Source organism: Gymnogyps californianus, chromosome 4 (assembly GCF_018139145.2).
Source record: "Gymnogyps californianus isolate 813 chromosome 4, ASM1813914v2, whole genome shotgun sequence".
Taxonomy (NCBI): domain Eukaryota; kingdom Metazoa; phylum Chordata; class Aves; order Accipitriformes; family Cathartidae; genus Gymnogyps; species Gymnogyps californianus.
In genome coordinates, this window is record NC_059474.1 from 59,000,692 (window position 1) to 59,016,389 (window position 15,698).

The 15,698-nt window shown below is 36.5% G+C and overlaps 1 protein-coding gene across 1 annotated transcript in view; it reads right to left on the reverse strand.

The window, feature by feature from the left end:
* Positions 1 to 15,698, reverse strand: part of COL25A1 (collagen type XXV alpha 1 chain) — a 325,074-nt gene that overhangs the window by 113,586 nt on the left and 195,790 nt on the right. Inside the window, exon 7 of the mRNA XM_050896370.1 lies at positions 12,695 to 12,712. Within this exon, the coding sequence (XP_050752327.1) occupies positions 12,695 to 12,712 (18 nt within the window). The remainder of the gene's footprint in view (positions 1 to 12,694; positions 12,713 to 15,698) is intronic.

Genomic DNA, 15,698 nt, shown 5'->3' on the forward strand with positions numbered 1-15,698 from the left:
CCAGTGTTTCACCACCCTCATTGTAAAAAATGTCTTCCTTATATCTAGTCTGAATCTACCCTTTTTCAGTTTAGAACCATTACCCCTTGTTCTATAGCAACAGGCCCTGCTAAAAAGTATAGTATGACCAAGATTAACTCCTCATCCTCTAGTATCTCAGGCAGGCTGTTCTGCACTCCTTTACCTTCACAGAGCCTCTCTACTTCTTCCTCCTCTTCCTTTCGCTGCTTTGAGAATAGACACTTGGAGTACCACTCCATCCTATACTAGACTACTATGCAGCAGATTATTTTTGTATCCCCATATATCCTCTCCAATATGAATATACATATGTGTGTGTGTCTTCACATGTGTGTCCGCATGTGCAAGCATGCTGGTGGTGGAATTTAAAAACAAGACGGCATTTCTATATCAGCATTCACTCAGTAGTTGAGTGGTTATGTCACAAGTGACAGAAAAATTAATATATAGCATGGTACCTATGGAATAGGCAAAAATTAGTCTGCTATCAATAGATGAAAATATTCTAAGTCATGGGCTTTTCGATAAGATTCAATAGTTTATAAGATTCAATAACAAGAGAAAGTGCAGTTGACTAGAGTCTTGTACTTTCATCAATTCATTCACTGCAGTCAACAGAAATGATGCCACAGAAATTCAAGGAGCAAAGAATTAAACAACTATAAAAAAGCATGTTTGGGGAACAGGAAGACAAAGAAGAATGAAAGGCTGCTTTCAAATTTTACAATAAAAAGAACTAGAGTGCGAAGAGTTTTCAAGGTAGATTGCTTCACCTTTTCCTCAGAAGAACTGCATTTATTGTTGTGTCAAAATACTGAAGCAGGAAAGAAGTTATAGCTCTAAACAGTTTTTATTGCCACAGACTTCACGCCTTTTATTTTGCACTGAACATTAAAAGGGATATGAAACAAAGGAGAAAAAATAACTAGCACTGCTTAACCTCTCATTTGTCCCCATTTATTAAAATAACAATGGTATAGTACCACTCCAGAGGAGTTCTCTGCACTCACCAGTGAGGACTGTACCAGTAAGCAGCCAATAAGCAGACTGTACAAATATAGAGCTATTTTGTTCAAAAAGCCTGGTATCCTTCTGGCCCCCTGGTCTAAGCAGATGCACCAAGTATTGATGCTTTGAACCTGATCAAAACATTCTACTTTATGGAAGCAAATAATATGCTCCAAAACCAAATGAGAACTTGGGAAAACAATAATAAAAAAAAAGAAAAACACTTAAAAGGAAGACCAATATAGTCCAGTGAAATTTGGGGCTTATAAAACTGCAGGGATTATGGAAGTACTTTCTGGCTTTCTTTCCCAACACAATAGAAATTGAAAAGAAAAAATTACACCTCCTGCCAATCAAACTCATGAAATCCTTTTTCCAGATTTTTGAGATAAAAAATACACCATTAAATTTTTTTTATACTTCCTTCGGTAGATTTTTATCCATAGGCCAGCGCTTTCATTTATTCCTAGAAGCTTAGTAAGAAAACAGCTCCTCACTGGGAGTTAACAACTTCCTGTTATTTTCAGAAACAGTAGTTCACATTCTAATGTTTCAGTCATTTTTTACCTAAAACTTGAACAATGGCTTCTGTAATTCAAAGACCTCTGGTGCTTCCCTGATTTCTTAGTGGCCTGGTAGATAGTTAAGCTGAAATAACAGTGTTCTTTAGTCATTTGGTCTTTTTTGTTTAACTTAAAAGAACATTTTTGATGAGGATGACAGGCTGAACTTCAAGCATTTTGAAGAAAACAGACAAAGGAAGAAAGCAAGGGAAGGGGAGAGTTTCAGAGCAATGGAGATTCGCTGCTGCCAGTCATTACATACAAGAGTATGTACATACATACATAAATACCTGTGGTCATTGAAATATGTCTTCCAAGCTCCCTACCCTTCTGGATCTTTCAACTTTACTGTCTCTATTACTACTGTGTAGAGAAATAGCATACAAATATCTACCAAGCAGATCCTCCTTTGACCAGCAATCGGGTCAAGGAGAAGATTTACGTACTTCATTAACAGATGCTGCATAGGGTACAGCTCTACAAAAAAGTCATAACTACACAGAAACAAATGATTGAAATACCTGAAAAACTCTCTGTTCATCTGCTTGAAATAAGGACTAGTTTCAAAACAAGGCAGCAAATGAAATAAAAGTAAGCTGATTCAAGGAAAAAAAAGACCAACTTAATTGTTGTGACCCATACCCATTTCTTTCTGTTTGCATAGATTCTCCCACTTCCCCATCTCTCTCTTTGGAAGAAATTAAAAACAACCCAAAATTTGTTATTGAAAGCATTAAGATTAATTTCAAAGAATCTGCTACTAAAAGCCAGGTACTCTTTTTGAAGAATTTTGGCCCGTACCTGCTATCATATCAAGGCATATTTACATTAAAGTAATAAAGGCTGAACTGTAAATGAGTAAAACTGGATAGCTCACATACAAACAAGGTTTTGCAGCTAACATACATTTGCTGTATGTCAACACTAAACTTAATTTCAGCAAATGGATTTTAACACAGACTTTTAAATGGGGTAGGTCAATTCCATTCTTCCGTTTACTGTGGTGAATCCACACTTGTTTCAGTAGCAATGCCCTGAGTTTCATTCAGTATTTCAAAGGCATGGCATCCTGTACATACACTGTTTTTTCTTTTCCAAACTTTACTACTCAGTACAGGATACATTTGCTCATTCAAGGTAGGAGAATGCCAAAGAAAGATTTAGATATTCTTTTAGTTTTGTCTGCAAACGCTACCATAAAATGCTACTGTAAAAGAAGTGGTGTGTTAGATTACTTAAATCATGAAAGGTTAACAGAAAATAGCAGTAAAATATTAGTATAAAGCCAGAGCCATGTAAAATATAGCCCAAGGGATAGAAAGGCTTCTGAGACTGCAGTATAACCTCCACAGATTAAGAGCAATGAAAATATTTCATAACCTAGGTAAATTTTTAAACTTGAAGATATGAAAATGCTTGGGAAAAACATATTTTAGTGAAATACCAACATACATTTCTCTGAGGATCTTATCCTTTCTTTCCTATCCCCCCCTTGCACGTCCTGTAGTCCCTTAAATAGTTTCTGTGCATGCCAGGCTCCATCAGTACCCAAACAAGCCTTTTTACAAGAACTGCCTGGCAAAGGTAATGATAAAAGCTACGCTGCACAAATCCGTCTGAGGCAACCTGTAAGTACTAGGTTACTGCAAATATCATTTCAAACTATCCTAGCTACAAGTCATTGCTAAAAGAGGCAAAAACTTGACACTCTAAGTCATAACTTTAGTCTTGATGGGGATATGTTAACCCTTAATCATAGACTAATTTATTCAAAGTCAATGAGTATATAGAAGTAAAAGCGCATAAAAATATCATATAAAATAATATATGTGTTACAATAAGACAAACAAATGCTAGTAGAAGAACTAAACCTTTCATTTATCTTCCTCAATTTCCTCATCTACAACATGGGAAAACTACAATGACATACTTCGTAGAGCTATTTTGAGAACTGTTCAGATTTGTAAAGTTTGAGTTGAAACACTGGATAAATGCAAAAGAAATTTTATATCAACTACAAACATACACATACTTTTATATATAGGCATATATAAAAGTGAGATGACTGAAGATATTTTTGTAACCTTTAAGGCTGGCAATGTCTGTCTTTATACAGGAAGCCCTTTAAGACAACATAAAGTTTATTAAAAACAAAATGGTTTTCTCCTCAAGACTAATAGTTTGGTCTACAAAATTCAGAACATCTTCAGGGGAAATTACACACATATGTATATGTATACTTAAATGGATATTCATTCTTTTTGGCAAATGATCACTAACAGACATACTGTGCAATATAACTGGATTGTATTTCTGAAAATAGGTGATTCTTTCACATGTTTCTCAGCAGCTCACAACTCTTGAATGTTACTGATGGATCTCACCAAAAAAGATTATTAGGAACTCCTATGCTATTGCAGGGACAGCCAAAGCATTTTTCAAACACAGAATTCTGGATTAAAGCTCACAAATAAAATGGACATGTCCATGCCGTGCTCATTAATAACATTACTGGCAGTACACAAATCACTCCAATGAAAGGAATTGCTGCATTTTGTATTTTTTCTTCTTTCTTTCCTCCAAACTTGACTCATACTTACAGGAAGGAATAGCACAGCATCACAGCTCTTCATGCCAGCACCAATTCAATCTAAAGAACCTGAAGCATTTCTGCTAACACATAAGGCTGCTTAAAGTCAAATTTCAATTGACAAAAGTGTCACTTCATAATGGAAAATACAAATTTTGAAGCTTCCATCTGGCAGCCTGAGATCCAAAGCTCCCAGGTCTGCTCTAGTTTGCAGGACTTCCAAGCTTCCAGCACAGAAAATCACCAGGGCTCTGGACTGATAATGGGTGATCAAGGAAACTCTGATATTTTGAAAACCTTGTGAAAGACTAAGGTCTTAGATATCACAACATTATCTTTAAGTCACCATAAGCTTGATGAAATACACATTTTTATAACTCTTCATTTCTTTTTTTTTTTTTTTAAAGCTAGTGAAACTACTGGGATCTGCAACAAATTGAACTGGAATTCAAAGCTGAAATACAGCATGAGGATAAGTAAAAACAATAAACCAGTAGAAGTTTAATATCAAATTAAAAACATGTGCAGCAGGATAGTAAAATACTATATAATATTCCTGAACACAGTGCAATACTTTGCTTTGACATAATTCCTAATAAAACACAGAACACACTAGTGTATTTCTGCCATCTGTAGAACAGGATGAAGAAAATACAAAGGTCATTTGATAAAGAAATGATTTAAGAATACAAGAAATATTTCAGAGTTCTTAATTATATTTTGACAACTCTTTGTACATCTCATAATGGAACCACAGTACCAGGCTTGCAATTGCTTTTTTGTACTCATATGTACTCTGTTAAGCTAAGCAATGCTATACCAAATTAAGGCTTACAAGTAATTTTTACTTCACAGTTCTTCGGTTCCTGTTAGAAGATCTAGTGTGGCCTGGTGACAGCTGCAACTTCTAGATGAACAGGTGGAATGCTAATGTGTGATTCCCCATAACATTTATGCTAGCATATGTAATGAGTGAATCAGACCTTCATGTTTATTTTATTAAAACAAAACCAAGTTCTTTTCAGAAATTAATGATACCACCATGAAGAAAAGTTGGTAATACTCTGCAAATAGAAAGCTGTCCTTCACATTTTCTTTTAGAGTTTTATATATTAGTTTTGTTTTTTATTCTGTGACTTGTTTTTTCAGAGTAACAGTACCATAAATGGTCACTATGTGAACTATGAAATGAGGGGATCAACTTCTAAAATTTTTGGACCAAACAAACTGTTCCAAGAATCCATCTTCCAAGCTTTCTTCATCTATTGCATACAGCTACTTTGGAGGGAGATCTTCAGGTTTAGTAAAAGAAGTCACCTTCATAACAACAGAACTTATTTTACGAGAGCATCCAGAGCTGACATTACCTTGCATGAAGAGCCCTTTCCACAGAATTCTGTACAATGAATATTCTTATTTTTGTGTTTGTAGAAAATCAAAACCTAGATTGAATTGGTAATTGTTAAATTAACAGATTTAAAATCTGATATTTTTCTGAATCAGGTAAGAAAATCAGAAATAAATTACCAGTTCCAGGAAATGCTGTGGAACATTTGAACATCTTGCTATTTCAACACAAGATTTCCAGAGGTAGTTACTGAAATTGTAACTCAAAAGCATGCCTATCAGTGTAGGTAAAAGAACACAGTAACACAGTTGGGGTAGGAGTCTGGCCTCCGCTTTGGGCGTCTGACATTAGATGAACAGAGCTCTAACAAGTCTGATTATCCCCAACTGAGTTCACTTAGCAGGGTACTGTAGGGAAGTCATTAATCTGCCATTAGAGGCTCCTTTGCAAATCCTGACAAAAGGGTGGGAAAAGACAAGTAAAAAAACATGTTGGAAGCAGAGCACAACATCCAATGCTACAAGAAGTTTGCTTGTTGATGCCTGGAACTTACTCCCCTCAGCCTTTTTAAATTATGTGTGGTGCTTCCTTAGTCTTGGTACAACTGATAGTCCAGCACAATTTGCCCCTAAATCTCCAATTCTGTGCTCTCTTCTTCACAAAGCAAAGACTCCTCTTATTTGCACTAATGCCATCTGCTTAGCAGAACAAGCACTGAATATTCACAGCTATCCTGGTTTACACATGTACATAAGTCTACCAGGGGAAACTGAAGTGTTTTATATTTTAAAAGTGCTTATTGTTGTTGTCAATGCCTTTTAACAAAATTAACTTCTGCTTTATTACAGACAAATCTGAGAAAGCAACATACTTTAAAACAATTAAATATATTAACTCCTTCTGTGAAGATACATTTCTTGCACCTTTCATGTCATAAACATTTATGTACACATCAGACAGTAAACAAGAAGTTTTGAGCATGATTTCTCCTCCTACATTCTCTGATGCGGTTCAATTTGGCAACTAACATAAAATGAAAAGCCATGATGATGGCATTTGTTTCTTCATGTTCACAAGTCAATATGGGCTGAGTGTTTCCTAAAAAGATCACACAATTTCAACAGTGTTCAGGAATCCTATTACAGCTTTAGAAAGGAAGGAAAATGGTAAGCAAATGGTAAAGCTCTGTCCGCTAAATACATATGAGACTTAGTACAAGCTTGTTTATGTGATTCCCTCAGTTAAGATTAATTTCTGATCTCAAAATTGATAGTAAATAGTTATTAGCAGCAATGGGATCAAGTATTTGGCCTTGTTACTGGTACAGATGCAAGTAAGAAACAGACTTTTACATACTATGTTTGGCTGTCTTCCTATGTCTACCTGGCCATTAGATGAGACTGATTATTTTTTAAAAGACACTACATTAATCTATTTCTACTGCTATATATAAGCCCAAACTCTCAGGCTAAGCCTAATCTTATTCTCATTTACACAGGTGTAACTAATTAGTTTGGACTTGATGACAGTAGCTGGGAGGAAATGTGTGGTGTGCATACGAAAACTTAAAAACTACCAATGTTTTAAACTCACTTAGGAAGAATTTTTTCAAAAGACAAATAAACCTGTTATTTATTCTCTTTCAGTACTTGTCCTTCTTTACCAAAGCCTAAGAAACTGTTTGTTCCCCTGTGAAAATACATTTCCTCCTTAACTTATTGTACCTGCCTCGACATGACGCCGAGGTTCTGTATTCAACACCCACTGACATCAGTAATACCTAGGGCAGAACATGGGCAATGCAGTAGCTCTTTCCACTGTTTACATGTTAGAGAAGACACTTCAGAAGAAACAAAAAACTGAACCTAAATATTTAGATGCAAAATGGTATTTGGCTCCCTTTAAATGAAAGATCACAGTAATAGAGTGCATCCCTCCATGAATTTACACCAACTTCTAACTCATATTCTGATTTCTATATAAGTAATCACAGTTTTACATAAGGAATTAAGAAGAAACTAAGATGCACAAAATTTATTGAAGGAATTTCAAAACCTACGCTGAAATAATGGCCTGATGGCATCCTGAAAAACTGCAGACACACACACACAAATATATAAAACAAAGATAACATAACTCCATATTTGCCGAGAAAACAAAAATTTGAGTGACTGCACCTGTTCTTTGTTAACAAACTAATTGTTAAAGTTTGACAGCAAAATCTGACCTGCAACTTGTAACTCAAAAGCAGATTAGCATTTGCATATTCAAACTGAGTCATATAATCCTTCAGCAGGATCAGAAGTTTACAAAGGAGCTTAGGGTATCAGCTGCTAGAAGGAGAAACACCCCACAAGATCATTCTCTAGAGTGTGAACAGCTGAAGTCCTGGATGTAACCACCGGACTTCTCTCAGGAGCAGCAACTTTACTGCACTGTGTATCTCAAGGTGATGAACTATTTCTCCAGCCCTATGCTGATTCGGTCCTTCATAAGTGTACTTCTTGCCTCCTTCCCCCACTCTCCACACAAGTAGAGAGACTCGAGGTATTCCTAAAGGCAAACTGCTGGGAACAAGGAATGTGGAGCTTACACCTCAATTTATGGTGATCAGAACAAAAGAAGCATGTCCAACTCTAAGGGTCTGACAGGTAGAAACCACTTTGCAGCATTAGTCAATAGGACATATTATGTACCCTGCCATAGCTTAAAAAGCCATCAAAACACATACACGATCACTTGACCTTATCAACCACTCCAGTACTGAATGGCATGTGTTAACTGAGAGGAATATTTAACAGGTCTTGGAATGCAGATGGCTACCCAAACTACCAAAACTGAAAGGGAAACTCAGCAGGACTTAAAATACATTTTCTTTAGATAACCCTCTTCCCATCCTTCCTGCTGTCAGATGCTCAACTCTTTCCTAAGGTCTAGGATTTTCCCTACCATCACAGTGTTCTCTAGGAAGTGATAAACAAATCTCTTACATATACTGCTGCCATCCAGAACAGCTCAAAACTATGGTCTGTGTCCTGACAGTCCTTGACAAAAACCAGAAAACTAAAAGTTAAAATGGTTCCCACCAGCTCTGTTGACAGCATAAGCCAGTAATAGCCTGTCTAACCATGAATCAGAATCTCTGCCATCAGAAATTAAAAATATTCCAGTCACATACCCTGAAGCTTGATGGTGAAAAAGACAACACGCATACATTTGTCACCAGAATTGCTATGGTAACCCTTTATCATGCACACAACACTGGAAAATTTCAGACTGAAATAACATTACTTCCACAGAGATTTCACATACAGGAAAACAAGAATCTCATGAAAACAAGTATCAACTGTTAGTATTTTGTCCATTTCTAACGCAGATTTGAATGGCTGCCAAAGAGAAGGAAGAAGCATCTGTGGGGCTGCTATATCTCAAAGTCCCACACAGAGAGTGATCAGGTATGCTGACATGAGAAAGTATGTTGCACTAGAGATAGGCCAGGGAGAGGATATTGCCGTGAAGAAGAAAACAGTTGGCTGACTGAGACAAAGTCACACTGAAACATCAACCTGCCGTACATTTATAGTTGTTAATAGTTTTAGTTCAGCAGGATTTTGTAAAGGATCGTTGTGTCTTCCTTCACCATAATACTAAATGCACTGTTTTCTAATATTTATGTGAACTTTACTTCTAAACAACAAAAAAAGTTAAAAATAACAAGCCTTCTCTGTTTACCAAGATAGCACATTCCCTATGGAATTAACTTTAGACTAGAAGCTAAAGTCTGTTCTTTGACAAACATGAATACTTCCATTATTTTAAACAGGAGATGTATGGGCAGAATTTGGTTGTATAGATTTATTGGGAAAATAAACCTTTCTGGTACAAGCTAATCTAAATACATATTTACATTCTAAACAAGAAAAAGCAGGTATTCTTTGGGGTCACTCAAAAGCCGGAATTTAAGTTTCAGCAAAAATATTAAAAATTTTATGACTTGCTTTTCTACAAAGAAACTCAGTTTACATGGTATTTGAAACAGCTTTCTTTTTAACAGAAAATGAAAATCATAAGAAGGTACTTTATTTTTTTAAAGGTTATGCTAGAAATTCTTTAGCTATTGATTATGGCCTTTACCTTTCAGAGATACCATAGAACCATGAGCTTTTTCTGAAAAAAATGCTTGTGGGTTGTAATAAAGCTTCTTTTTACTTAAAACAGGAAAATATGACACAAAATTATCTTTTGCGGAGTATTTTTGAAGAAAAGAAGCAGTAAAAATTTGAAGATAAAAAGATAAGAGGTGTTACTGATCTGTTTATGAATTTATAGTTGTACCCAGTAATTACATACGTGTTGGGTGAATTTGTTGAGTACTTTTTGAAAATCATAGCAAAAAAAGAATAGGTGTTAATAAAACACTGAGTGTAAAAGGATTAGAATTTATCTTTGATCTTAGTGTGGACTTACATGGCTAAGACATCAAAAACTTTATTTTGTCAGCATAACAATTCTGATCTTTGAAGCCAGGAAGCCTTTACTTACTAACCAAAGCAACCAATACTTTTCATTTCGGATTTCTCATGGACACAGTTAAGACTGGGGAAATTACTGACTATCACAGGTGGCTGAAATTTCTGCAGTTTTTTAATGAGAAACTGAGGGGGTTTGACTTATTTTATCTGTATGTGCACAGATTCTCTTTTCTATTGATACTTTAAAAATAATTTTTAAAAGTCTTGAGATTTTCAACTACAGCTTTCAACATTTTTAAAATGCTGTCTCATGAAGTTATCTGGATCTGGGTTTCAGTTTAAGAGGAAATACATCTAAATGTACAGCCTACATGTAGTTGCCTAAGACACGTAGAAGTCAACATAGGCTAGAAAGCAATTCAGCAGAATGGTTATTCGATTCAGTAGCTGCCTATAATCAGAATCTGTAATTAAGAGGTATAAATGTGTGCAACTAGTGTCATGTGAGAGGTTCCCTAGGTATCTAAGACAGCTGCCCATGACTGACAGATACAACAATGGTCCAACACAGACTCCACCCTTGTACATACAACAGCCAGAGGCTAGGCTGGAGACCCTGGATCATCTCACGCAGCAACAAACGCCTGTATGCAGGCAATGTAATTGAGTCCTCGGAGTTTACAATGAGCTGAAGAGGTCCCTACGTGCACTGAGTATTGACTCAACCTTCACTGACTACAAGGAGTGCTTTGACACCTCACATGTCAACACCTACACACAAGCTTCTAGGTTTAGGCATCTTGATCTAAAACTGAATCCTACTCTGACTGTCTCATGCCGTTATGACTTCCTCCCCAGTGCCCTTGCAAGAATTATTCCTGGACTCAATCAGCCAGTCAAAATGAATGAGTACATACATATCCTCCTGCCACAATAAGAGCATCTTGAGCTGGAAAGGAGGAAAAGGCAGTATTAAGAATAATGGTAAGTGTTGTTCAGAACAGTGGCAATGGCACAGAGATGAGCATTTCCACTGGGAGGAACTACTGAAGTGAGGATGTAAGAATTCTCATCCTAAGTCTTGTGGGTCCTAGTACCTTGTACCTGTTTTCTGTATAATCATTCAGGGCACAGAGAAGTTAATACAATTTGGGGGGCATTTTTAGAGGGTTTTTCCTTTGGTTTGCACCCCACTTCTTTTAACAATCATGACAAGATTTCTCTGCCTTTCTGCCCTTGAAACAGCACTGAGTGCTGCCATTTCCATTGTGGATCTTTGCTTACAGCTACCTCAGGGCATTTCATATAGAGATATGAGCTTCAAAGACTGAGAAGCCGTTTACAAGCATTAAGCAAGAGACACTCTCCAAGCAACTGAAATGTGGGAGGTGAGGGTCCAAACCCAGAGGGAAAAGACACGGGTGGCAGCACAAGTCAACATCAACTAGAGGGCAGCCCACAGGCTCAAGCAACAGCCTCAGGTCCTCAGGGTTTGTTCAGAGTAGGAGTGCCACACAGAATTACAATCTCTCTCTTCACTGACCCCCAGCAGCACAGAGGCTGAAGATACCTCTCTCTGTAGGCCACACATCAAGAGCCTACTGCAAAACATAAGTGCTATAGTGGGGTGGTCATTTCCAATATCATACAGACTACTTATATAATACTATTGGATGGAGCCTGGCACTGCAAGGATACCAGGCATTCAAATTGAGTGGGATGAGGGTTTGTAACACAAACTGTCTTTCAACAGAAAATTATGATTAGAAACCAAAAAATGTGAGGAAAATTCTTGCTTCCTGTAAAGAAAATCTTAACTTAAAAAAATTCAGTCAACAAGGCTATAAAGGTTTGACTTTCAATTACGATTCTGAAATATAAAAAGCCCTCACAGAAATCCTGGTTCAGGCAACTCACTTGTGCTAAGATGGTCCCACAGACCAGAGTTTACTTCCCATAATGCATCTTGAGTATGCAAAAAGGTAGAGTTTTTCAACCGATTTCACTAAGTTTGGCTTTGGTACTGGCTTCCCCCCCCTTCCCCCCCCCCCATTTCTTTGCTCTTCCACATTTATATACCGCTCTAACTCAAATAATTTACATTTAATTTTTGCTATACCTAATGTTTCCTTTCTGATAGTGTATTTCTACCTTAGAACTGAAGTTAGATCCCTAGATTTCCACATCTTCAATTAGAGCTTACAAGACAAAGTTCTACTATTCTTAAATAAAGCAGAACTAATTCAAAGCAGTGTATGTAATTAATCAAAATAGCTAACAGTGCAATATTTAAAATAACTGAGGGCTGCCTGGATTATAGCAACATTATTAGCATGTGATTAATAAGCAGTTGAAGTATTACATTTGCTACACATTTGCTAAGTTATTTTATCTTGCTTTAAAGTTAGGTGGCAAAGTTTCAAGACATAGTTAGGAGATTTGCTTTATTCAGTGTTACGTTGTTAACCCCACCATCTGGTCAAACAGCTGAGGGAACTCAGACAACCATATGGGGGGAGGGCCATATTTCTTTCTTGGGAAATATTTGCCTTAGTAAATTATGCAATGGTTACCAGTTTCTAGCTTATTACAGTAGGATTAAAAAAACCATCAAAATACTTTGTAGATAACCTGAGTTTGGTGGGCCCTGTCTTTAGCTTTAACTTATGTAGGAAAATAAGATGGCACTTACTTGAGGACCAGGCTGACCCTGAAAAACAAGAAAAAAATAAGGTTATGGAAAGTTATGACAAGGATTAACTCCTTAAATAGTAGCAAATAGTTACAGTACTCTAATAAGGAGATAACAAAAAATACAGTAACTGTATTGAAGTCAGATTCTGGACTTTTAAGTCTATATTGAATTTGAATGTTTTAATTCAAACTGATGAACTTTCTTGCAATTAACTGATTCCAGAAATAAATTACAATAACACATCATTGAACTTGCATTTGAAAAACTTCATACTTTAGACAGTCAGAACAATTTAGAAATGATAGAAAGACCTAATTTAATCATTCTCAAGTGAGAAAGAATCCACAGATGCTGAGCTGATTTAGAAGTAGGTATTGGGTGCTTTTGCTCTATTACGGCTCACACTCATATGTCAAGGAGGTGCTAATTACTGCCTATTGAATGAACAAAGTCTAAAAACTGGAGGAACACATTGCTGGGCAAACGACAGTCTTTTTGCCATCGCTGCAAGCACCACAGTTTTAAGCAAGTATAAACCAATATTTAAACCAGCAAGTCAGCAGTAGATGAACCCTTGTTAGTCAGCCCAAGAGGCAGCTGATACAGCTCCTCTCTTTATTTATCAACATCACCTTTGGACCACCCCTGGACAAATGGAGCGGCACCCTCTGCATACTGAGGAGTTGCATTTATCTCTTGTTGCTGCAAGCCCTTACAGAGCAGACTTCCTATCAGTAAGGTCCCTAGCCTAGGAAAGCCAGTGAAAGTCATCAGTTATTCTAGCCCACTCATTACAAATTATTTGCATGAAGCAGAATTATATTACAAAACAGTGTAGCAGCTGTGACTATGAACTACAACCACCCAGATAATCAGCTCACACTGTAAGACAGAGACAAATATTTATATATTTCTCCCTATAAAGAGAGAATTTCTTAAACTCCTAGGGCTAGCTTAGCTTCTAGTGTTTTATGACACTTCAATAATATTTCAGTTGAATTGAAACTACATTTCCTTTTGTTGAAAGAAACTGAGCACGGAGACTTCTTATAAGTCTTATAAAATCTCTTCACTTTAGCTAGAAGGTACTGCTACACAGAGTTGAAACTTTTCTGTCTGAACATCAGGAAACACTTTTTTACTGTGAGGGTAACCAAGCACTGGCACAGGTTGCTCAGGGAGATAGTGGAGTCTCCATCCTTGGAGATATTCAAAAGCCATCTGGAGGTGATCCTGGGCAACCTGCTCTAGATGGCTCTGCTTGAGCAGAGAGATTAGACCAGATGACCTCCAGAGGTCCCTTCCAACTTCAACCATTCTGTGATTCTGTGTGATTTTAAAGGTGGGGGGAGGAGGGGGGGGGCGGGGAGAAGCATTTCAACTGGGAACTACTATCTACAAGAAAAGCAGCTGAAGAAAAATCCTTTTTTTAGTAACTAGTAAGATTTTTTTGTGCTAAATTAAAAACCAGAAAAACCTATTTTAATTCACATGCAAGTTTTAAAGATTTTTTTTTTAAATACAAGAAATATTAGAAATAATGTTACAGAGGAATCATGGTAAAATACAGAATTATTGTGCTATCTAATCCTTACACTGAAGGCAGCCTGAAGCATTCCTTGTTGTAGCAGCTGCCGTTTTGCATTAGTTTCTTACAACAACACTGCACTATACAGGTTTCCAGGCAAAAAAAATACTGGCTGAGGTTTGCCAGTTCTAATATGAAGTAAAGTGTTCTGAATTGGTCAGTTCTATGAAGTTATACATCACACTGGGTTAATGAATATGATTGGGACTCCTCAGCACTCAGCCTTTGCCTCAGTCTTCCTATCACAGCAGGTTTTAAGTTATTATATGCTATACCTGATCCTAAAATCATCAGGAATTGCTTACTGATGCAGTATTGGGCAGCTTGTACAATAAATTTGTATAAATTAACTAAACTGAGACCTATGCATGCAAACTTTTATATACAAACTCACAATATGTTTGTCTCACAGGTATATCTAAAGTTGCAATACAGTTTGACCAAATCATTAAAGACTGTCTCCAACACATACATATTTAAAAAAAAAAATAAATGAAAGTCTGAAACTGCCAAAATGTTTCAACAAAATGTTGATTTAAAGCAGTAGAAAGTAAATAAACAGAATACATATATTTTTAATCAAAAAAATTTGAAAACTGACACTTTTCAATCTAACTTAGACATGTAGGCTACTAAGTGTCCACATGGTATACGCTATGTGTATGATATAAGGGACATAGACACATAACACAAACATACCCTGAATTGAATGTCAGGGATGGAATCATGCTCCCATGAAAGTGTTTTCTACTCTCAGTCTCAACAGTGTTACCAGTTTGCCTTTTTGTTATTGTACATTTATAATTACTCTTTTATCATGTCTGCAATACAGAGAGAGGAAAGCTGGAAACTGAATTTTTATAGGACAATTGCTTTTCATGGTGACACAGAACTCTATGAGATAATGTGGAACGTAATAGTTGCATTACTCTTAGTTTATGTTTGCTGTCAATATTGCAATTATCCTGCATTTAATTGTAAATGCAGATGCTGAATACAAAAGTACTCATAGCAGGATTTTTTTATCCTGTTGGCTATGAGCTCCTTGAACATGGAAGGAACTTTGCATTAGTGAAGGTAATTATTTTCTGTTTTTTTCAGTTGTTCCCAATCCTTCAATATTTTTGTCTGCTCTTAGATACTCCTTGCCCTACTAGCTACTGCAGTTACAGTATAATTTTCCCTTCTCACTAATGATCCAGTAAGTAACGCTAACCAGAGAATGCAGCAAGTACTATATTATGGAACTCATCAGCTCTGCTTACAAAGGTATGGGTAGAAAGAAGCATCACAATACTGACCTTTTTTATTGTAAACGGTCATTGTCACACAACAACAATTCAAAGTGTGGGAGAAGAAAAAGGGGCTGTGCATTTTGCCTTCTCTTATTTTTGTATGTTGTGAAAGGGTCAG